This window comes from Barbatula barbatula, assembly GCF_947034865.1.
Source record: "Barbatula barbatula genome assembly, chromosome: 4".
In the NCBI taxonomy this organism is placed as follows: Eukaryota; Metazoa; Chordata; class Actinopteri; order Cypriniformes; family Nemacheilidae; genus Barbatula; species Barbatula barbatula.
In genome coordinates this window covers 639,917-664,201 of record NC_136768.1, presented here as the reverse complement: position 1 = coordinate 664,201, position 24,285 = coordinate 639,917, and the positions used below count along the sequence as shown (strand labels likewise).

The 24,285-nt window shown below is 40.0% G+C and overlaps 1 protein-coding gene across 6 annotated transcripts; it reads right to left on the bottom strand.

Annotated features, from left to right (window-relative positions):
* Positions 1-646: 646 nt before the first annotated feature.
* slc38a4 (solute carrier family 38 member 4) lies at positions 647-20,281 on the bottom strand. Of its 6 annotated transcripts, none has more exons than XM_079454248.1 (17): positions 19,408-19,557; positions 13,020-13,140; positions 12,727-12,820; positions 12,517-12,632; positions 10,352-10,425; positions 10,193-10,285; positions 10,024-10,105; positions 9,862-9,944; positions 9,720-9,778; positions 9,367-9,570; positions 9,199-9,278; positions 8,997-9,097; positions 8,784-8,908; positions 4,680-4,824; positions 4,493-4,590; positions 2,845-2,971; positions 647-2,149 (listed from the first exon to the last, which is right to left on the bottom strand). In XM_079454248.1, exons 2-16 carry the CDS (start codon positions 13,112-13,114, stop codon positions 2,867-2,869), a joined length of 1,554 nt encoding a protein of 517 aa, XP_079310374.1. In that variant the 5' UTR covers positions 13,115-13,140; positions 19,408-19,557; the 3' UTR covers positions 647-2,149; positions 2,845-2,866. The 6 variants fall into 6 exon arrangements, with proteins under 6 accessions (XP_079310374.1, XP_079310371.1, XP_079310369.1 ...); XM_079454245.1 differs by lacking the exon at positions 19,408-19,557 and adding exons at positions 14,858-15,081; positions 15,793-15,843 and having other exon boundaries at positions 647-2,971; XM_079454243.1 differs by lacking the exon at positions 19,408-19,557 and adding an exon at positions 20,180-20,281 and having other exon boundaries at positions 647-2,971.
* Between the last annotated feature and the right edge of the window lie 4,004 nt (positions 20,282-24,285).

The window sequence follows — 24,285 nt, the reverse complement described above, 5'->3', positions numbered from 1 at the left end:
ACCTGCATTCTGACGGACGATTTACACACAAACGCCATCTGTTTGTTTTGTTGTCATACATGCGCACTTCATTCCTTTAGACATGCATTAAACATGAGATCTATGTACGTGTGTGTGTTTGAGACAGCGAGACAGACAGAGAATTCTGCACTCATAAGGTGTGTATGAAACGAAGAAAAGCGGTTTCACCCAGCTTACAAAGTGTCCTAAAATCATAACATTAACAAAGCAACTCTTTTATTGTGCAGTATTTTAATACACAACAATTATTTTAATTATAATGTGGCTGAATTTCTAACAAAAATAATGCGAAGCCTATTTTGGAAAGGAGCAATAGATCTTTTGTAAGGAGACATTTTCATGACAATTAAGCACATTTTACATACATTTCTAAACAATAATGATACATCATTACAATTTTGACATATTTATTCTGTGATAGATTGTTTTACCCATTTAAAAATATCACTACATTAAAACAAAAATCACTGTCGCACCTGAGATATGAGCTGGACGTGTTTTTGTGAGATTCAATCTATTACCTTAATGATCAATTATTTGTTTCTGATATTTTCATTTACCCTCACATCACCGTGCAAGAAAACATCTATCAATTACCCATCAAGAAAAACACACAGAAACGGACATCGCTTCACATTTTATTTATTCGTCATGTTACATAACATGGAAACAGCTTCAGTGATACAAAAATTCCCCAATGCAAAGACTGCTCGTGATTGGCTGATCTGCAGGAGGCCGCAGCTGATTGGCTAGTGGAGGTCACACGGCACTTTTGTGAGATTGTAGTAAGGCATTTTGTGAGCAGTTATTTCTCACTTGTGTCTGTTCCTCTACGCTTCAGCTGCAGCGTTTATGTCACATTACCAAAATACATGTAAACGGTTATAATTTGTACATTCAGATTGAAATACTCCTGCATATTTTCCCTGAAGGAAGCAACAGACACAGACCTGTGATACAAATACAGACTGACCGGGATGTTCAAGGGAGAGTAAACACGCTTAAAGTCAACATGAAGACCCATTCAAGAGACAAAGATGTTTTTTAAAGATGAACACTTTGATGCAAGACTATGGAAGACAAACTGTTTTTTCTTTAGACGGAATTATAAACAGGGTCCATTGTGATTTCACGTTGACTTTAAACTCACACTTATCAACACACATATGTTAGCAATGTCAGTCCAATACGCTGTTTGAAGAGGTAAACCGTGGAAGACAAAACTGCTCCATATCTCTGAGACATAAACACAATCTGTGGCTAAAAGTTTAAAAAAATTGCTGGATGTTTGCCGAACATCGTCCCATCTATCGTCTGTTAATATTCCAAAGAGGAATGTCAAACAGAAACCCTGGATGTCAAGTACCATTTCAGCTGCTCAAAATCATCAAGTAACATACACAAAAACAACAAAACACACAGACACACAGCTCCAGTTCGTCATTAAAAACTGTTCAACTGAAGGAACAATAGAAATACAACAGCTTTTCTACAAATTTACAAAAGAAGTCATGATGGCTTCCATATCTAAAATATAATACTAAGACTCTACCGGTGAACATTTGATGCATCATCCCTTCCAACATCCAAAAAAGCTGACTATTTACAAACCATATACAATGTCCAAAAGGACCATGTTTGTGATTTAAAACATGCAAAAATATCATAACCATTTCATTTGAAATATTTGCTTTATGAGTACGTTGATCACCAAATGATCTTTAAATATCGTCTGCTTCGGCAGGACCTGCACACACAGAAACGGCTTCAACACGGATGGCAGACAGGCACGTATGTAAACGTTATTCGTGAGACTCGACACAGAAGGATCTCTTCTATAAATTGACATACATCGATCGTTCGGTGACCGGATGTCGGTTGCTTGATCTTTGGGCTCTTGAGGCGGCTGGTCTGGGCTCGTATGAGATGACTTCTGATATAAAATGAGTCAGACCTTCCCTGCCCGCTTGGCATCGCTTAAACGTTTCTGTCCATTCATCTCACACTGAATAAAGCAGATCCGATCTAACTGTGCTGTTCTGGTGTTATGGATCACTTCAAAAGGAAAAGCAGCCTGTTTGCTCAACTTCTTCATTTTGGTTCCAAGATTGATATTTGGAAGGTTTGCCTTCACGAAGAGGAAATGTGATTTTAACGGTAATGTTAAATAGTTGTAATGTCAACAACATTGGGTCTCAATTCACTCACTCTCCTGTAGTTTTAAAAAGAATTGAACACCGTGAAAGATGAAAAGAAGGTTTAACATTGATGGTGTTTTTTTCTTCTTTTTAGAACTCAACAGCACATGTCTACATTCATTTGACTGTTTGGAGCGGGCATGAGAGCGAGTTGTATTTTTTATGTCAACTATTCCTTTAAAAAAAAACCACTCAAATAAAAACAACTACTAATTATCAGTGAACACTAATGAAAGTCTGATGAAAGTCAAACGCGACTATAAAATGTACTTTTGTTGGCGTGTCTTGAAAAATCCAGAAGTGCTTTTTGTTCCATGAACCTTTTGCCCGTCTCTCTCTCTCTCTCTCTCTCTCTCTCTCTCTCTCTCTGAGAGAGGAGGCGGTTATCAATGTTCTCTCCCACAGATAATGACGCTGGCGCCCGCTGTCCCCCCCCCATTTTACTTTCACATGGATCTGAGACCCACGGGCGAAAGAGATTTGAGTAGTAAGAAAACAGAAAGGAGAGTATAAAACAACACGAGATCTTGAGAGAGAGAGAGAGAGAGAGGGGCACAGGGTTCACTCAGAACTGAACGTCCATGTTGACATGTTTTTTCTGATGAGGTGGTTTCAGTTTCAGCACCTTTGGGTGAGAGGGGGGCGGTTTAGTGAGCTTCTTTAGAACCGGGAGGATTGTGAATCCAGTCCATTGCGATCAGAGACAAACTGCCAATCATGAAGATGATGCCCACCACCAGGAAAATGGCCGCCTGTGTACGAAGAGAGAGTGAGATTATGTTTCATTTGTTAACACGCATGACATTTTCATCCGAGTGTTCTTTCCCTTCCGATTCATACATTTTCAATGCATGTATTGTCTTTTTTATATATATATATATATATATATATTTAGTGGCTGTCCCGTTGTCAACTAAAACCTCATAGAAATCATAAAAATAAAACAAAATCACCCAGTGACGTCACTTCCTCTGGCAGGATGTGACGCTTGTGTCTTTTATTTGTTTAAATTAGTTTAGGACCGGTTATAAGCACACAGAGTTCAAGCACAAAATGTCAATTCTGTTAATGGTTTAAAGATTTTTATAGATTTTCCGAATAACTATTTACTTACGGATAAACAAATACTGAAAATACAGTGTTGGGCAAGTTACTCTGAAATGTCATTAAATACTACTAATGACATGTTCAGATGACTGTAGAAATGACTATTGAATGATTTATTACTCATTACTTTCTATATCCTACATCAACCTCCATTAGTGAAGTGATTCAAGGATAGACGTGAAACGGCTCTTTTCATTCATTCAAATTAATGATATAAAACTACGTAAAGTTATATTATTAACTGACCAAAGTATTACAGATGTTAAAGCACAGATTTTAAAGTTAGACTTTGAGTTTTGATGTCAATTCCACTATTGCACACACACATATATCACACACAGTGTTTAGTTGAATTACATCAGAAGTAACTGTTATTATATAACAGAAAATATTTTTTTCAAGGGAAAATAAATTAGTAATTGAATAATTGATAATAAATGATAATAGTTGATCATTAAAAATAAAGTAATTAGTAACTCGTTACACCCAACACTGTGAAATTGTCCAATTTAAAGTGTTTTATAGGAAAACCAAAGAAATAGAAAACACATCATTCCTATGTTTTGTTCTTTGTCCTGACATGAATGAGCTCTACTCATGCACAAGGGGCCGATCAGATAGTGTTTTTTGCTGTTAGTCGCGCCTCTTTTGAATTGTTTTCAGTTGAGCATCTTGCACGCTGCTTATGCACGCCGGGCGCCTCGTGTTTTAACCGCCTGCCGCGGCTCCCGTTTGGGTTGAGTGCCTTAAGTTGAAAAAAACTCAACTCAGAGCATTTTTTTCCCATTGTCCAATCGAATGACAGAACTTCAGAGTTGCTTGAAACGTCCGGAGACTGCAATGATGGAGGAGAAACTTGTGCTAGCTGGCGCCGGTTAACCGAGCAAGATCAGAGCAAGCGCCCTCTGCCTGTACCTTTTGAAAGTTTCTGATAATATGACAGCTAACAGCAACTAGAGCACCTGCGCTATTATTCTTTACAGACAGGACAGCTGTTTTCGTGGTTATCTACCAACATAAAAAAACGGTTGCGTGCTGCTCTTTTCAAATAGTCAACCAAAAGAAAGTAGCGAGCGTGGCGCGCCTCGCGTTTCCAAACATGAAAAGCGCGCTCAATGCGATCGCCCCTTTACAGTACATCCATACAATGTCTTTTGTGTACTCACTGATATTTTCTGTGGTGATCTGTATGGTAAACTCTTGACCAGTCGCAGGTAAAACGCTGCCGGCAGTATAAAGATGAGCATTGTGGCTGCAGATGCTCCTGTGGAGGAAAAGAAAGATGAAGGAATTGATTTATTATATCGATTACGTGTGTTCAGGTCATTTGGTCATCGGTCTTGTGAAACTCACCGATGAACCCAAAGATGTCTCTGATGGTGGGAACAAAGATCACCAGCAGATTGTTAAAGGCCAGTATCACAGCTGCAATGAGGATGTGTCTGATCCAGCTGAACTCTTTTCCTGCGAAACACAGCGTGATGACGGACGACCGGATCTGTGCACACAAACAAACACGCGGTTAGAGAAGAAAACAAACATTTTCTGTGCATCTAACATCACTTGTGAGCAAAAACAGAAGTTAACACACAGAGAATACATTTTTAAAGTGAACCATTGTCATCTCATATGGGTGAAAGCAACAAGCTCAAGGCCTTCACAACCGTATCGTTGCGAAACATACTGATGGCATTGCTTAAAGAAGGATTTCTAAACTTCTTGAATGTTCCAGTGAGCACTGTTGGGGCCATAATCCAGAAGTAGAAAGAACATCATTTCACCATAAACCAACTACGACCAGCTGCTCCTCGCGAGATTTCTGTATAAATGTATGTAACCTCAAATAATATAAACTAGATTTTTACATTTAATGCATTCAGTCACCAAGTATTGTGGTTGCTGGGACGTCTGGAACTTTTTTTGGGCCTTTAATAAAAATATTTGTTTATGTCTATTGAAGTATATGAGCAATACACGTCTATAGTTACTAGACCTGAGACAATAAAGCTATAGGCTTTCTACAAAGAACAGAAAAGCCAGCGCCTTTAAAGATCATTCAAAAGAAATGAAATAAAAACAATAATGTTATATAAACAATTTAGTCTTCGAATTCCAATGGAGGGACACTGAAAACTAATAAGATTACAGCCACAAGCTGTTTAACACTTGAACACACACATACACACAGAGAGAGAGCGAGAGAGAGAGAAATGTTGTGAATGGATCAGGTACTGTACTGAGATCTGAGATCAGGTCACAGGACCTCAAGTGATCTGCCCAGAGCATGAGAACAAGCTTACACTGGGTCAAAGTTCACCACACACACACACACAGCAGGGTTAGGGTGGAGCCTAAAACAGGATTAACACACAGTGTAAGCGAGCGGTACTATTGCATCAGCCAACAGGAAGAAAGAGATTGGCAGAAGTTAAGTGGGATCACAATACTGACATATTCATGTTCAAACATCGGTGTGAGATTAGATGCATCTCACAGGACAGACAAATCACAACACTTGTACAGCCGACACACAGTATACACTCTTTAAAGGTTTTTACCTAAACAATTGATAATAATTCATGCTCAGATCACATGGCAAAATGTAAACATGCACCATTTTTTCCCTAAAATGTCTCCTCCAGTTAAAGCACCTGCCTCAGACACCAGCACCTGCAACAGTAGGAAATGTCGTATTCACAGGGTCCAATATTTCATAACTCCAATAGCCATTACTGTTCTCATAACTTTAAATATTGATTTATGATCGGTCTCTGATCTGACAGCCCTTCAATAAAGAGATGCTGGTTTGTGTCTGTTTGTCACATGAGTGTGACATTTCTGTTCTCTGGCTGTTCGACCTCAAAGTATTCGGCATCTGCCGACGAGTCGCTCTGAACCCCTGAACTGACCACACGACTGAATGTGCGATATTCTACCAGTGACCCTAATTCACAACTCACTGCGGCGGGCCGTCACGTTTCTTCTGTCCGTCCCGTGTCAGAGAAAAACTCAAAGTAGACAAGCTAAGGGCCGTTTCACATTTCGTGTCCTAAGCGTGTGCAGGTTTGTTATTTAAAACGAAGGCGCAAATAGGTGGAGATGGAAGTAGTTCAACTGTAGAGAACTACAGAGTGCTGCGCGCCCATGTTTTCCGCACGGTTTTAAACGCAAAATGTGAATCGCTCCTAACAAAGCTACGATTCTCAAGAGGAAGATCATTTTTGACATTTTCATATGAAAGTTGCAATTTAACTATCGACGATCAAACTCTTCTGACAATATGGTCGGGTTAAACCACCAGCAGTGATCATGTGAGTGAACCTCATAGACCCTGACACGACCTCTGACCCAGAGGTGCATTGACGTCACAGAGAGCTTATAAATCACCACCTCTGGTTGGACTTTGGTTGATTTTGAATCAAAGGATGTGGGACTGGGAAAAACACTCACCCAACATGTTTCATACGACTGCTGGAGTGAACATTATTAGTGAGCTTCTGACAATCCACTGCCCTTGATCACATCTGAGAAATATCACAGAGAGACGTGTAGTCTGTCACATCTCTTCCATTCCTTACCGGGGAGTGTGGCGAACCCGCTGACAGTCGGATTTCAGCGACGCATTAGCTGTGAAATCTCATTTCAGGTGGGACGACGCCTTTAGTGACCGGCGAACATAATGACAGGCTTGGACGATGAACCCACAGTCTTTTACAGCCGCTCTGAGGCGTGGACTAATTGTGAAGACACAAATCCATTCATCCGATGGGAGAGAGGGTGTGACCTACATGTAAACACAAGCATCTGATACTGTGCAACTGGAGATGAACAACTCGCATTTCTTTCTAAGGAAAAGTATCAGACGGCACACCTGTTAGCCGACGCGGAGCGCTTATTAACTCGGTTCGGTGCCTTTTTCAAATATAAGCTCTTTTTGAGTGTTTCTTTCAGAAAACCATCACAGCTCCAGAGTTCCCAATGTTTGCAGCACATTCAGAATAAAGGGAGCTGTGCTATCATCTGTTTGTCATGCGTCTGTTAGTAAGTGTCGTCTGTGTGGCTGACTCAAGGTCCCTGTGGCTCTTAGTCAAAGCAAAATAGAGTCAATCTCACACACAAAGACTTAGACATTTAAGTCAAACGTGAAGGCCAAAACTCCATGGTTACGCAAAACATCACTTCTCACCATGTCCATAAACCCCTAAAACATACAACGTTATCTCATCCGTGTGGCAGAAGGACAAATTCCTGAGTATTAAAGCAGAATCCTGACCATAAATGAACATTCTTTCATCATTCACTCATCCTCATGTCAAACCTGTGTGTCAACACTGAACCTCATTGACTTCCATTGTACGAACACAAAACCACTGAGACATTTCTCAAAATATCTTCTTTTGTCTTTCACGATTTGAACCACATGACAATGAGTAATGAAGAGATGACATTTATTTTTTGAGTTAATGAAAACCTTATTTCAGAGCTGCAGGGGTGTGTTGTGCGTTTACAGTGACTCTGATGGCCACATAATGTAACTGCATGTTTTACAAGGTCACTGTCTGCACTGCATCTTGGTAATATTCCATTCCCTGCACCTGCCCCTCCCTTTAGAGAGAGAGAGAGAGCTAAAGAAGTATCAGCTTGTGTGTCATCCGTCTGTCACATTTATACCACTGACTTCCCTTCTAGAAAAGCAAAGAATCTTCATACTTTCCCATCATTCTTATAAGAACCCAGTGGTTCCTTTACATTTTGTCATTGTAGAATTTATTTCATTATTATTTCTTAACCTCTTTAGCTGAACAATCCATCTCAACTGTTAACATGCATACGGGTCATTCCTATAATCCAGGTAACTTTAAGTCACCGGTATATAAGTTATAACCTTATAAACACACGTATGACACTTTACCTAAAAACAAAAACAAGCTCTTCATTTTCTCATCTCCCCAGTGTTATATTTTAACTCACTGGCAAACAAAAGCATTCAGATATACGATGTATATCTCAATGGCTACGTTACTCTAAAAACAGTTATTTCTAGAAATTGCGTCATTTAAAAAAATGATAAAAAGGCACATTGAAAGCATCAATTTAGATCAAACATTAATGGTCTTTAAAAAGCTTTCCTGTAGCTCAGTGTTTAGAGTATGGCGCTAGCAACGCCAAGGTCAGGGATTGCACCTACTCAAATACAGATGTATAGTATCTTGCAATGTAAGTCTCTTTGGATAAAAGCATCTGCCAAATGAATAAATGTAGATGTAATAAAAGAGAGTGCGAATAACCGATGACACAACACCGCCCTCTGGTGGATTTATACATCATCACAATTCTGTGTTTCACAAACCTGTCAACCTCCATTATAACTGAAGGATGTGAGCTCACAGGCCTTCAACACATTCACACAAGAGTCAAACTGACATTAAACACACTCGATTGTGTTTGTGTACTCACAGGGAACAGCACTATGGGTACGGTGAGGGTCACAGCGGTCAGGACAGCCAAACGCACCAACAGAAGCATCGTATCAAACTTATACACTTTAGTGAAGGTGTGTAATAACTCGGCCTCCACATGATCTGTGTGTGTGTTAAGGAGAGAGAGAGAGAGTTATGGTAACAAGTCGCTTCTCGACTGGAATGGTAAACTAAAGAGCGTGATACATACCATAAAATGTCAGATAACCAAAGAGTGCTGAGAACAGGTACATAACCAGCATAGCCAGAATGGAAAGATTTGACACCGTTTGCATCTTCTTACGTGATCGACTGAAAACACACACAACACGTGAGTGAACCACACAACAGATTTCCACATACACCTGCACAATAACATCCAAGTTGTGTGTTTGTGCGTGTGTTCAACTCACTCTTTCAGTTCGCTGTAGATGGGCAGAACTTCAGGATGACACACGAACGCAAAGGCCAGAATGGGAACGGTGTAAGCGGTCTAAAACAAATACGTCACATCAACACAAGGCTCATCCAACAAGTTTAATGTTTGACCTTTAAAATGAACGTCACATCTGTATCGTCACCTGAGAATTGAACACAAAGTATTTGGGCGTGCACATTTCCTCAGCGCCTTCGGAGTGTGCCAAGGTTTCAGACGTATACGCCAGTGCCGAGGTGTTCTGAAGCGAAAACATATCCAACGCGTCCGATCCGTTAGCGCTCATGTTAGAGTCGTGTTGGTAAAAGAAGGGAAGAGGACACGGGAGAATCGTCTTCTTATAGATCAGCTGATCGAGAGAGAAACACAGTAACAGACGTGAGTTGAATCGGACTGAATCTTGTCACAACCACATAATACACACGGTGACGTACGTGTGCTTTTAAAGACAAATAGATAAAGGTGAACAAACATTTTTCGACTGAAAGGTAAACGTACCACGCCCAGGAAAAACACCATGCAGGAGAGAGAAAAACCACTGGTGTATCCAAGATATCCTGCAGGACGAGACCACCGTGAGCTTAACACACATCCCCACACTTTCAAACCAACATCAAACACACAAACACGAAGGACTTACCGAGATTCTTCAGCAGGGATAGAGGTAAAATTATTCCAATGGACACAAACACCACCAGGTAATTCCCATTCAGGTACCATTCACTAAAGAAACAAGCAGAATGACCGATCAAAATCCAAGAAAACGTCTCATCCTAAATATACAAATTCCCTGAAGACTTACTCAGAAATCTCCTCCAGACCCATGAAAGCTCGTATGACCTCCGGCAGCTCGTACTTGACAATGAACAGGTAACTTGACATGGCTGAAGACAAACACATCTCACACGTTACATAACAGACAATAACAACTTGCACAAAACGACAATCTTGGGCCGTGTGTCACTTTTTACCTCCAATATTTTGTAGAGTTATAGACCCAAAGGCCGCCATCTTCCCCGGCCAGCCGAACGCTCTCTCTCCGAGCTTCTCATAGATCAGCGAGCCTGCGGGGAAACACTGTTAAAGCATCCGCTTCATTCATCAGCGTGTGTTTGTCTGGACACACTCACCTCCTTCTTTTGCCGTCACTAGTAACAGATGAACTGAGTACAGAGACAGAATGGCCACACCAAACAGAAGAACTCTACAACATAGAGAGAAATCAGAATTGATAAAAATGTTTTTATGATCATGTTCTGTCGTCTCGGTCAGCGTGCAGGTCTCCTCATGTCTAAACACACGGATCTTGACCATAAAATGCTATAATAAAAAAATTAATCAGACAATCCTCGATTGTCTTACATTGTTAAAGCTTCAACTCTTCATCACTGTGTAAATGATAAGACTGCAGGTTACTTTGACTTCAACACGTAAAGACAAAAAACACAAACGCAATTACTAGGGATGCACCGACAGGACCGATACAGATTTTAACAAACAACTATCGTCCGATTCCGATATTGGTCAATTGCATAGAACTTTACAACTTACTTTAGTTAGTTTTTCCTGTATTTTGGATCCATTTAACATTTTTAGAGAGGCACAAATTAAGATAGAAATACAGTATTTCAGTAAGATCACTTTTCAATCTTCAAAGGTGATTTTTGCTGTCCAATATTTATTTGATTAACAACATTAACTCATAGAACGTTTCTTTAATAAACTCGGTGCTGTTGCTATTTCATTATTTTGCTCGGGGAAAAAGTTGGATTATTCATACACGCATCTCATTGCATCCATGCAGTTAATTAATAAACCACAGGTTTTTCATGCTCTTGTTGGTATGCCGATGGTGTTCAATTAATCCGATATCGGCTGACCAATATCGGTGGCCGACACATCGTGCCTCCCTCCAAACAACTTATTTTTAACTTTTAAAAAATGGCAGCTTTACGTAACGTGCTGTGACCTTACGAGGCGTTTATTTTTGAAGGCGTTTCTAAATGCAGCGTGTGTACATATAGAGTATGCGTCTGATCATCTCCTGCCCTCATGCTAACGCTAATGAGCTGAACGTCAAACCAACAACAACTCGGGTTCAAACCATCGTAAATCTGCAGCACATCTCATTCACCGTCAGCGAGAGGGAATGAGTTTAACGGTGGTTTGGTCACCTGACACGGGCAGAAATAACCACCTGACATTAGCAGCAGAGAATACACGAGAGATAACGGTGTGCTGGCACTATAGGCCTGCGTTCACTTTATCTGCCGTGGAGAGAATGTGAGGTCAGTGGGACTGCGGTGTCCACAGCTGACTGCTGTCAATCAAACACGCACACATGTTAAACCCTGAGTGAACAGCAGACGAGAGCTGTGGAGTTATAAATATCCTCGCTGTCTGCTTCAGCCTGGGCTCATGTGTGATATATACACGGTGGCATCTGTCACAGACACCAGCAGAACTCTCTCTCCTCCACCAGTCTGAAACTCTGACACACCGACACACAATGTCCTCCAGCGCATTCCTAGATAAAATCCTCTCCAGGTCACACCCCACACAAACGCCCTCAGCTGGGGAACTGAAAGGGGAAATTGCACAGTAGTCTTTTTTTAACTGATCTAATCAGTTGCAACAAACTAAATTCTGTCATCATTTGCTCACCTTCGAGATGTTGCACATCTGTATACATTTCTTTGGCCCGATGAACAAGATATTTAGACGAATGCTTATAACCAGACAGATGTTGCCCCCCATTGACTCCCATAGGAGGAAAAATACAATGATAGTCAAATGTGCCCCAGAACTGTTTGCTGTCGTCTTTGTATTTTGTAATGGGGGGCAAAATATGTTTGGTTATAACCATTCTACATAGGACGTAATGGACGCATGGACGTAAATGACTGTGTTGAGTAACCAACTAAAATAATTCACTGCAGTTATATTTTCAGAGAAACACACTTGCGACCAGGCATTGTGCTTTGTGTATTAGGTGCAATCACTAACTTGCACTCAATTAAAAAGAGGCTTTAATATTGCACATTAATATTGTGTTAGTCTGGCACAGACATGGATACTCAGAGAATAGAAACATTTACTTCTGAATTGTTGGTCACACCGTGATTGGACAGCGGAGTAAACAGAAACATTGACAAAAAGTAACGCTCCCATTGCAAACAATTGAAGAACCAAGAAAACCCTCCCTTACACGTGAGCTGCTCAGGTCAAAGAGCGTTTTGCACACCCCTAACGCATCATAAAGTCGGTTAACATCTCCGCCAACAAATATACTCACACAAACAGTATGATGCCCGTGTTGGCCATGGCAAAAGACAATCCCAGAATTCCACTGCCCATGATTGCATTACTAAGGTTAAAGACGGACATTCCGAAAGACGTGTGACCTGGATGCTGAAAGAGAGAGAGAGAGAGAGACAGAGATCGAGCATTAATTAATGACACAAGAAAGAACATTAACGTTGAAATCAAACTGACGTGTATTTACATATTCTTCATCGTATTCCTCGTATTTCTTCTTCTTCATCATTCCATTAGTGAGACACTTCTGGCTCTCTGCATCCTCTTCATCCAGGAACTGACTGGAGTTGAACACAGAAAACACGATTTGAACCACGTCACACACACAGACACACACACAGACACACACACAGACACACACACAGACACACACACAGACACACACACAGACACACACACAGACACACACACAGACACACAGACACACACACAGACACACACACAGACACACACACACACACAGACACACACGTCTCTGACCTGCTCATAGTGGCCTTCTCTGAGTCAATGGTTTCTGTGTAGCTGCTCTCATCGTCTGCCTCGGTGTTGACTTTCTTCAGCTCCATGCGGTCCATGTTTACAGACGTGATCAGTGTATCGTCTGGAAGAAAAAGGCGTAAAATATAACACACAATGGAAGCTCATTAACTTCCCCTTTGAACCTACAACCTTTGGGTACCAACACTGATCTTTAACTTCAGGAGAACACATTCTGACACATCTGATCACAATATGTTTGGTTCCAACTAACCACACGCACATATGAACACTTAAAGAGGGGATAAATGTAGAACTGAGGACAGTGACATCAATGTTCTGTGTCTCTGTCTCTTTCCAGGTCCACATAATGAATGTGTTGTTCAATGTTTGGGTTAAGCACTCGTGTATCTAAGCATCCGTGACGTCCGAGCTCTGGATTCAGCCATGTTTAGGTCAGTCCAGCACACACCTGTCATGTGCAGCCAACACTTACTGGCCTCAGGTCAGCTTTTTGCAGCGTATGAGAAGCACAAACCGTTCTGTCCGTGCCCACCAAGACGGAGAACATTAGACAAGCCTCAGATGAGCCAGTTACCAAGCCAAACCCCTCCTGAGCCATTCTAACATCCCCAATTACCCACAATCCTCATCTTCGCATAGACAAAGACCTCATTGATACAATTCATAACCACTTCAGCCTGAAACGCTAGACTAATGGAAAGCTGAAAACAGTCCACGGGTCTTCTGACATCATGAACGTTCTGAACGCACGCCTGGCATGAAGTACCAGGAAAATAATAGAGAGGTGTGATGCTTTACTGTCAGGGTAACGCCTCATAAATTACAGATTTTTCTCTTCTTAATAAGTCCTTCATCATAGAGCAAGACCGTATATTTATGATGGGATTGCGATATTGTTGCGGTAGATTTGCATGTGCCTCAGTGGTCAGGAAAGTTTCGATCTTAATGACGATGGACTGATGGACTAAAGACTGGCAGGAAAATGTTATTAAGCCACATGATGAAACAAAACAATATATATAAATAAATAAAAACAGATACATTTGATCTAGATTTCAAAAGATTTTACCACATGACTATGTAAAATGAAACATTGTATCCAGGAAAAACAACAATATGTATCATTACCATTCACATTAACTTATGCGAAGCATTCACATTTCACACTCCAATCGAGTAAAACCAGTTCAACTAGTGAACAGAACAGAGGAAGCTGATGTGAAAAACCTTTAACATTCAACAGTCGGTCAGAATTCACTTATTAACAGCACAATTGTTTCTCCACGACAGCGGTGAGATTACATGGAAAGCAAATGGAGAAATCGCCTGCTTCCTGAGATTCTCTTCTCCAGTTCAAGTCGAGATCTCAAAAACATTTCAAACGGTGCTCGGATCTACCAAAAGTTTGCAATATCAATTCTCAAAAGACCTCCAGAGAATTAAAGATCCTAGATATGAATTTTATAGCTCAATACTATTACTGCACATCAACAATTGTTTGATGTGTGTCTGTTGATCCCCATTAACCCTCATGAGCAATAAAAGAGCAACATTTAAGAAAAACTAAAGTAAAACGCAGCTTTAAACCAAGCATATAAACTGCAGATGGGTCTGTAACCCGGTCTTCTTCAGATCCCAAGACAGCTGAAATGAGTTTGGCTTTTTACGATGAGAAACACAGAGACTGTTTGTGTTTGTGTCTCGAGAGGAATTCCACACACCTAAACACACCAGCGACTGCAGAACACACACAAACTGAACCCGACTTCTCTAGACTTAAGCAGATGATTTGAATGAGAGGTGGTTTGGTTACTCACAGTGTGTGCAGGCTCAGATGAAGAATACGAGATGTGCTGACAGAACGACGATGAGCTTTTAGCCCCAGGAGGTGAGTGGGAGCTTTAAAGAACGTTGGGAGGGCCGTCTTTAACCAATCAGAACGCTCCGATACTCCAAAACCATTGGCTGTGAAGCCTCGTCCCCCCAGTTAACCCCCACCACCGGCACCTGCGTCACTCCAGGCCTCACAGGCTTCCAAAAACTAGTTGGAGATAAGGGGATGCGTTGCATCAACTTGTGTTTGCAGTGTGGCAAGAATCTGGCGGGTGGATGAGGTTGTTCGTCCTCACGGACACAGATATTGATGACTCACGGCGGGACGGCCTGACTCCAGCCGCCAATCTGCGTGCACATCTGATGGCGTGTGCACAAATAATTGCGAGGTCACTGACCAGAGGCTGAGAGATGAATAAAAACCTGAACTGGTTTCAAAAATATCCAAATCTATCCGTACATTTTAAACCTTTGATACAATCGCATGGGTTAATAATCAAGTGATTATTGATAGGATAATTAACTTTTCTATTTGATTTTCAGAAGATAAAGACATGACAGGGTTATACTAAATCTCAACCAGTACATCACATCACTTCACAGAACTGGTCCCAGTCAAACCAATGGAGGCATCCCAAATAATGTTTTCTAAAACTATTTTATCAGACTTATGCTACTTTCAGAGAGAGATAACACGTTCAACTACATTCAATAAACAAAATATAAATTGCAATTAATATATATATATATATATATATATGAAAAAAGTACTCAGTAAAATAGAAAAGCATTCCTTATCACATGAAGAAGAACAAACTAAAGTAAAAATACCCCAAAATTATGTTGCCCACATCGTCTGAATGATGTAACAAAATATTGCCTGAAAAAATTTTAACAAACACACAAACAACAAACTTACTGTCTTGATGCAGGTGCTCCTATCTCCTGGAAGAAAAGGCTTCCTGTGCTCACAGGCTTTTCCTTATTTGGAGTCACTCCTCTCAACACAATCAGCCAATCAGCGGGTCCGTCACAAGGGGTCAAAACCCCCGGAGGAACTCTGACAACATACTAACACCCTCAGAAGTCAACTTCACGGTTAATAACCAAATATTCACACAAAGTATAGCTGCATTCACAAACAGGGCGGGCCTAATTTGACATTGTTTCACAGAGATGTGACTTCTCAAAGTGCAATACACTTCAAACCATCAGGGTCTGTGTAATAGAGGACACCTATTGACCGGCCCTCAGCGGGACTCTAAGATTATCCATCCCGAGCCTCCATACGGCTTTAGGTTACATTACAGATATATATCCACCTACCAAGACATCTACTCAATGATCAAACTGAAATGAGACAACACACAAAGAACTCTTTAATATTGTTTTCTAGAAGAAACTTAAGATGTTAACATTGGTCACTCTGGCTAAAAGTGTTAACTACGGGATTGACAGAAACTTAAAGTCAGCATGACGTTTAAAACAAACATTCTAATTGTTTTACACTGTGCTAAAGTATTTATTATAAATTATATATCCGTGCAAATCTCTATTTTTTTATTCATTTGCACTTGTAATCATAAAGCAAAACGTTAAGCTCCTCCCCTCTGGAAACGAGCTCTCTTTACTTCTGATCATGTTGAATGGTGAGAGGGCGGGGCTGCAATGACTGACAGATTGCAAAGTGGCGTTCAAATCTTTCACCTTTTAACGATCCAATCATTTGCCGGTGGATGAAATCAAGACATTCTCAATCTCAGAAGTTGTTTCAGTCGGATACACGTCACGATATGGAAAAAAGACAATCAATATTTCTGGTTCATATGGAGTTTAAAGATGATCCAAAGAAATACTTAAGGCAAGAAAATTCAGTTTCTGACAAGTTCTGTCAAGCAGACTTTAGTACTGAAATGTTGAGCAGTGACTCTGAAGGGATGGACACAAATGTTACAATTAAAAAGTTAAAGCGACAATTCACCAGAAAATAAAAATGACGTCAAACCTTTATTCTCCGTTTCATGGTTATTACCGATATGTGACTCTGAAAAAACAAATGAAGATATTTTGAGAAAATGGTTTTGTGTTCATACAAAGGTATCAATGGAGTTCAGTGTCGTTTGGTTAACAAAACTCTTCAAAATATCTTCTGCAGAAGAAAGAAAGTCACACAGGTTTGAAATGACATGTTGTGTACTGTCCCTTTAAGAGTCTCCCCATATGAACCCCATACAAACCCCCAGCTAGACAAACCAACAGGAGAAAAGGTTAGCTGTCCGTCACCATACCTTCTGTGACAAACTGCTAGACTAAATAAAAAGGAAATCTAGAATGTAAAAGCGTATTTTTCTGTTTGTCGCGTCCTTGGTTTCATCTCTGTTCATCATCTTATCAGTTTATTGATTCCTTCATTGCTTATGTCATCAGTGATGTAGCTGAACCTGACCCGAGCGTCTCACTTTAACTTTCAACCTGTAGAATCATATAGTTTGATCTTTAAAAAGCACGACATACCATGAAAACGTTATTTAGTAGATCTTGTATTCCTTACGTCCCAAACAGCAAAACAAATATATGTTTCTGTAAACAAGTCCTGACACAACTAAATTGATCTTGGTAAGTTGGTATATATTGAAGTTATGAAGCATTACGCTTTTTATTATATTCCTGATAAAGGAAACAGAAAGATGATGTCTGGGCAAAAGCCAAAGGTTGCCAGGAACACTGTGGCTTTGTCTGTATTGGCTCTCTGTTTCTTTCTCTCAATACAAGCCAAAATAAATACAACAGTCAGACAGCTGGCCCTCATCCAGTCGCTCTGCCCCTTTTACAGATTGCATACGAGATGTTTTAACTAATATCTGAAATGAACTGAGATTTGAGTCACCCGAGCGTGCACTCCGAATCCATCACCGCTACCTGAAATACCTGTGCGGACTGCACACACACACACACACGAGCGCACTAATCAGTCAACTACAGTTCAAGTGCACTTGAATTCAAACTTTCTCAGTGTACTCTGGTCTGACGAAATGATTGACAGCTGTCCGCTCCGGCAAATACAAACAAACCCAACTGGTGGGTTATACAATAATACGAAAGCACTGAACATTCTGTGCTGGACCTCAAAGCAAACTGCAGCGAAATTAGTGAACTACAAAACAGACACATTGATAAACACATGTCACTGTAAAGTTAATGATTGTTTATGAAGCGGCTGAATTGGACAGCGAGTCTTATGAAGTTCAACAAAATACAACCAGAGAGTTTCAAAAACACTGACAACAAACAAACAACTTTCCTAGAAAGCTATATCCTCAACATTACATCAAACAAATGACAGAGACACAGTTAACCAGCATAATAACTGTATATTTCACACTTTACATAAACAGAGGTCTAGGTGTTAAACACATTTACATGTGATAAAAAGCAATCAAGTGTATATCTGTGCTATTCCATGAATTATGGCTATTTGGACCATCAACAGCTATCGGAGTTTAACATGTGTGTGAATGGACAGAATGTTCCAGATTACCATAAACCTCAATCCAACAGCAGCTCATGTAAACACACCATATGAGACTTGATCGCTCACACATCATGCGCTATAACAGTACCATCACTGAAATCAGATCCAGGATCAGTTTTAAGGATCATCCAGTGTCACAGAAACAACAGATTCAGCCATTTGTACTGGAAAATAAGACAAAAGTACTAAGAAAGTCATTTTTTGCAGTGCATTTCAACTACCTCCCCCAATGGCAAGTTTCAACAATACACTGACACGGTACAACATAACGCAAGTCACAAAACGACACGATTAATAAAGCTTGGCAACACCTCGCTGCATTCATTGTGCAATGCAACAGTCGATGGATACCCCCCCCCCCCCAGCAGACCACACAACACGCCATCTATTCCGTGTTTAAATGGGGTTTAATGCACACATGTACGTTTGTTTATCAAAACAACATTTAAAGTTCAATGCACAAGCACGTGTCTCTCGCAAGGCTCGTTTCCGTCCAGCGTTGTTTTGACAAACATGGAAACGCGCAACCAAACTCGTTTCTCCGGACACAAACGTCGTGAAATGTCATTTGTGTTATCAGTTGGTTCTGGAAGGATGAGAGTAACGTGTACGGGTCTCTTTAACCCCGCAGGGTCCGGCTCGAGCTCTGGCGCGCGCAAACGCTTTGTGTGCGCGAAACCATCAAACCCGCATCTATCAAAACACACAAACTCGTTTAAATGATCGAATCGTAGAGCAAGTAAACATGTAGTGTTTTACACGTTTGCGTCGCCGTGCACCTTCTTTAAAATAGAGCTCGAGGAAAGAATGACATGCAAACGTTACACGAGTAACACTGCAAAACAACACAATGCTTTTAATGCGTTCAACATCATCATGGCTGTGACGTGTGAACGATCAACTGTGTAAAGCAGTGTTTACATGCACCGTTTAAACATCACACAAACGCACACAATTCACTTTCATCTCGATGAATAAATGTGTGTGCATGTGAGAACCCACCTGGATCCTGAAGGAATAACCGCAGATCTCGCAGGGTGAAGACAAACTGTTGGTCGCTATTTTAGATCAAACCCATTTAACTGGGAGGGGTGCGTGGAAATTTCCACCATGTGATGGTACCTCCTTGGGCATCAAGTTACACTAACACACACACACGCATATATATACATACATATAGACACACACAGGGCGGGTGGGCTGGAGTCATAGACGGGGGTCTCTACCAGAGAAACTGGTTTTCGTGGTAAACCTGATCATTAATTTAGTTTTATTTTGCGTTCATATACACGGAGGGACTGGTACTTGTTATTTTATTCGTTTGATTGAACATTCTCCTATTGAGTATTTTCTATACCATAACCTTTTATCAATGAATGTAGATTATTTTTTGAATTTATTGTATTTTAATTAGTTTACACTAAATTGATGGATGAGTCTAGATTCTAAACAGATGCTTGCTCGGTCAAACACGCTTATTTGAGTTAATTCAGATGATCCTAAAGTAAACCCCGACACAGCTGCTGCTCGACGTGTGAATACATGCGAAAGTGTCTTTAACCTAAATGTGCACACGTTTCAAAATGAATTAGGTTGTCACGAGATTGAACCTGTGAGAGAGATATGTTAGTGTTATCAATGAATCCTTCAAATATTTGAAGACTAAACTACTCCAAGGTAAACGTAGTTTATGTTACTGTGGAAATACAAGCTGCAGTGTATACTGTATATTACAGTATGTATGGAATATGCATGCAGTGCACGGAATACATACTGCTTAATATAGTTCGTGTTGTTTGATCCATCCTCCATGCATGCTATTCTGAAGAGAATTGAAATGAACGTGGACATCAGGTGTTTGAGAACGGTCCTTTGTGAGCAGGTTCAGGTGTGTGGCTTACTGTAAGTTACTTTATGTATTTCTGGAAGAACAGGTATAGCAGAAATAGACCTCCTGTCAAAGAAGAGGACACAGACACTTGAATTAAAACTCTTCTACACAGGTCATTACCAGAAACCCATTTCTTCTGTGAATACTTGACTGACAAATGAAAGAAAAAAATGCACCTACCCTCTCTCTCTTTCTCTCAACAGGTATTGTTCTGGGTTTTGTTGAAACTTGGTATTTTTACCTATTGTAATATTGCTCCCTGAACTCTCTGTAAGTTGCTTTGGATAAAAGAGTCTGCTAAATGACTAAATGCAACTCCTACAGATGTCAAACGGATAGCATTCCCTTATAAAGTTTCCAGATCCTTTACAATTTTTCTGGGATTTTTGATAATCATCATAATTTTGACTATGGATTCTCTGACAGCATCAGATGTTCAGACCTACACAAACCTGTTTTAACTTGTACGTAAACTCACATTCTGCTGCAGGTTTCACTGTAAAAACAACAGCGAGTCATCAATCATGCGTGGACACTGAGGTGTGAACATTTGTGTGACTCAACTTTCATTATTCTACACATTCTTTCTTAATTTCACCCAAAATGAGGTCAAAGCCTGTGGGTCATTTTGTAATGTCTCTTCTGCACTTTGCTTTTATTGGTTATGTAATCAGATCAATCTTTAGTGGTGGACTAACATTAGTTTACAATGTTAAATGATGATTTCATTAATAATTGTCACATTAATTTACAATGCTTAGTGCTAACATCAGAAGAGCTCAACAGCACTGTAGGTGTGCACACATCTTAACAGACACATACAAACCCAAAAAAGGTCTGAGTAAACATTTAAACATGTTTTTTTAGATGAAGAGTTTGGACAGCAGCCCATCAATATTAATACAGTATGCACTTTACAGTGAGAATGAAAAGTAGATTTATTTTAATGTGTTTTTGTTTCAAAATGATTGAAGCAGATATTTCAAATAATGTTAGTTGTTTTGTGTGTTGAATATATCATAGATTGAAATCTTTATATATTTTGTCAATTTGAGTTTAGAGTAATATGATGTGAACGTGTTCTTACCTGGAACTGCATGTGATGACCAGAACACAAACTTCTGCACATTCACTCATTGGGTAACATGAACCCGCAGCTTTATTTGCAGGTTCTGCATGTACAGCCGTGGAAAAAATCCCTCCTGTTTTTGCCTTTCATCAGCATTTCTGCATGTGTTGCAATTCCACGCCAGCGTCGATTGAATTTCAATAGAAACAAACATCAGGAGTGACAGAAAGACACCCGACAGCAATGCGAAAGACATGAAAATGCAATAACACATGAAAGGTGTCAAAAAATCAGGCTTATTCCTTTTCTTTTTTTAATTGATCCTTAAACAAATGTAAAACATTAATGTGTCCATTAAACATGAACATCAAGATCTGAATTCAAGTTGGCCGTTTTAATATTCTGCAAATAAAAAACAATCTTTTCATTTGGTAGAAATATTGTTCACAGAATGAAACAAGAATTTCAAAGAATCTCAAAGGTTTGCAGCTGCATGTGTTTTCTTCGTTTACCTCCTGCAGTCCTAAAACACTGTCTGTGTTGCCCTTGAAACATCTGTACGTGCGTGGGGTGTAGGGGGGATGCGGGGTCCCCGGTCATCATCATGGGTGGGTATTGACACAGATGGTTGCAAAACCAAATACAATGCTCATAGCATTTTATCTGTAGAAACATGTAAAAATGCCAAAGAACAACCATAGTAATAGTTATTTTTGTACTTGTACCATGGTAAACATTATGATCCTTTTTAGTTGCCAATATATAACCCTTGCAAAAAAATGTGCTTAATTTGTTTAGTATTGTTTTACATAAACACATTTCAACCATCAATCAGTTTTCATCTGTGTATAGTGAAGAAGATGAATTAGACATTTAGATTACTTCAGAATCATCCACTGGAACTCAGACGTGTCCAAAATAAAATGATGGTCACATTCATGTTTTGTCTCACATAATTGTCCGATTCTTCTGCTTGACTGAACTCTTTATAGTTATATAACTTGCTGGATGTTTTGGTTCGAGGTTTACAGACGGATGCTCATAACCCGCTGAGGCCGGTCTGCCGTAACAAAGCTTCACTAACTGCCTGTGTGATGAAATGTGAAGTTTGTTCAGGTCTGCAGGTTCATCACAAAGACCGGCATGTCCTGAAAGAGATTGTTTCATACCCTGCTGATCGCGTTCTGTCTGACAGACTGTATAACAACAATCTCCGTTGCTGTAAAACAGAAAGAAATCATTTTTTGGGGATTTGTTTGTTTGTTTTCTGTATAGTCACGTTGCTGTTGGATGCCTGGGAGAATGAATGTCCAGTAATAATTAAACAAGACAGTTAAACAGGCATCCCATCAGCCCCTGCAGAGAGGGAATGTTGCTGGTCACATTACGTACTGTCCGGTAAATCTGTACAGTATAACATGGGTAACTGCCATTTACACTACGTTTTGTACTTGTTCTTGTAGTGCGATTAATAAAGCATTGCATTGTGAACACAAGGTTCAGGTCTGATCCCCAGGAAACACAAATACTGATCTACAGCAATTTCACACTGTTAAACACAGTTATAGTTATGTGGAATACACTTTGCGGCTGCTCTTTGGAGTATTTCTTATGACAGATCACCGAATCACAAACGTGTCACATGCGTCATAGACCTAAACAGGATTTGAATGATGTCAGTTCTCTCTACTGTTTGTCTACTGTCATCATGTGTCATTTATTCTCTCAAACCAAACTGCTGCTTGCACTGACAGTGTTAATCTGATATAATGTTTGTTCGCTGTATTCTTCCACAGAGCAGTGGAGCATTCCCACGCCTTCCAGTACGCGGGACACAAGAAATCTGCTTTATTTTCATCATATCAGATACGCACCAGCTCAATTCAATGTTAATGTTTGTACGAGTATAAAACAAAAACATGTTTGTTTGCAGAGGTTTGCCTCATTGAGATCTGTATAAATAAGCTGAGGGTATGTATGGCGAAGCCTCTGATGGATAAGCAGCTGTCCTCTCAAGTCCACAGTGTTCACGTTCCTGACCCAAATCTCCCCTGTGCCGCTGAATGACGCGTGACACTGCGTTTAGAAAACAGACCTAAACTACACCCCTGCTGTTTGACTATTATGGACTGTTTTCTTTAGAAATATGTGTACTCAGGTGCAGAGTAAGAATGCATTATTAAAAGAGTTTGTTACCGCACTGGTGATACACGTGTTGAATGAGATGTTTATTGAAAAGAGCATGACGGTGGCAACGCTAAGGACATGGGTTCAATCCCAAAAGGAACCCAAATTGCCACCCTGTGGAGACATCAGGAGTGCTGTAAAAATCACGACTGTATAAAACACTCTGTGCTGCCACCTAGTAGAGATGTTAGGATTCTAACAATACTATTGTAAATCAATAAATTAAATTTTTTCAATTGAAAATCACCTAAATCTTTTTTTTCTAAGGCTGGCCAGTCACAAATTGACAATGACACTATTTCCAAGAAAACAATTAGAAAAGGTGGTAAGAATCTCTTATATGCTATATTGATTTATGTAAACTGTTCATATATAAATAACTATGTTTTGAAAAAATGTAAAACAGCCGCTCTTACAGGAGACGGTTTTGACCAGAAGGGATACAGCTTCCTCCACTGCGCATGCGCACTTCAAACCGCATATTGTTCGTCACGCTGAAAACAGTTAATTACAATTGATTTATTTATTGTAAGGCCGTGTTTAGGGTCGGGTTCGGTATAGGCGTTATCTGATGTAATTCGTTGTAATTTTATGGCGAGATTTAGCATCACTCCCGGCCGTTGCTGTATCCCTTCTAGCAGTAGAATTCATGCTATAGTTCTCATCGCTCCAATGGCCCAATCGTTAGTAACTACTAGATAAGAAAGATTATTTCTGATCGGGGTCGTACTTT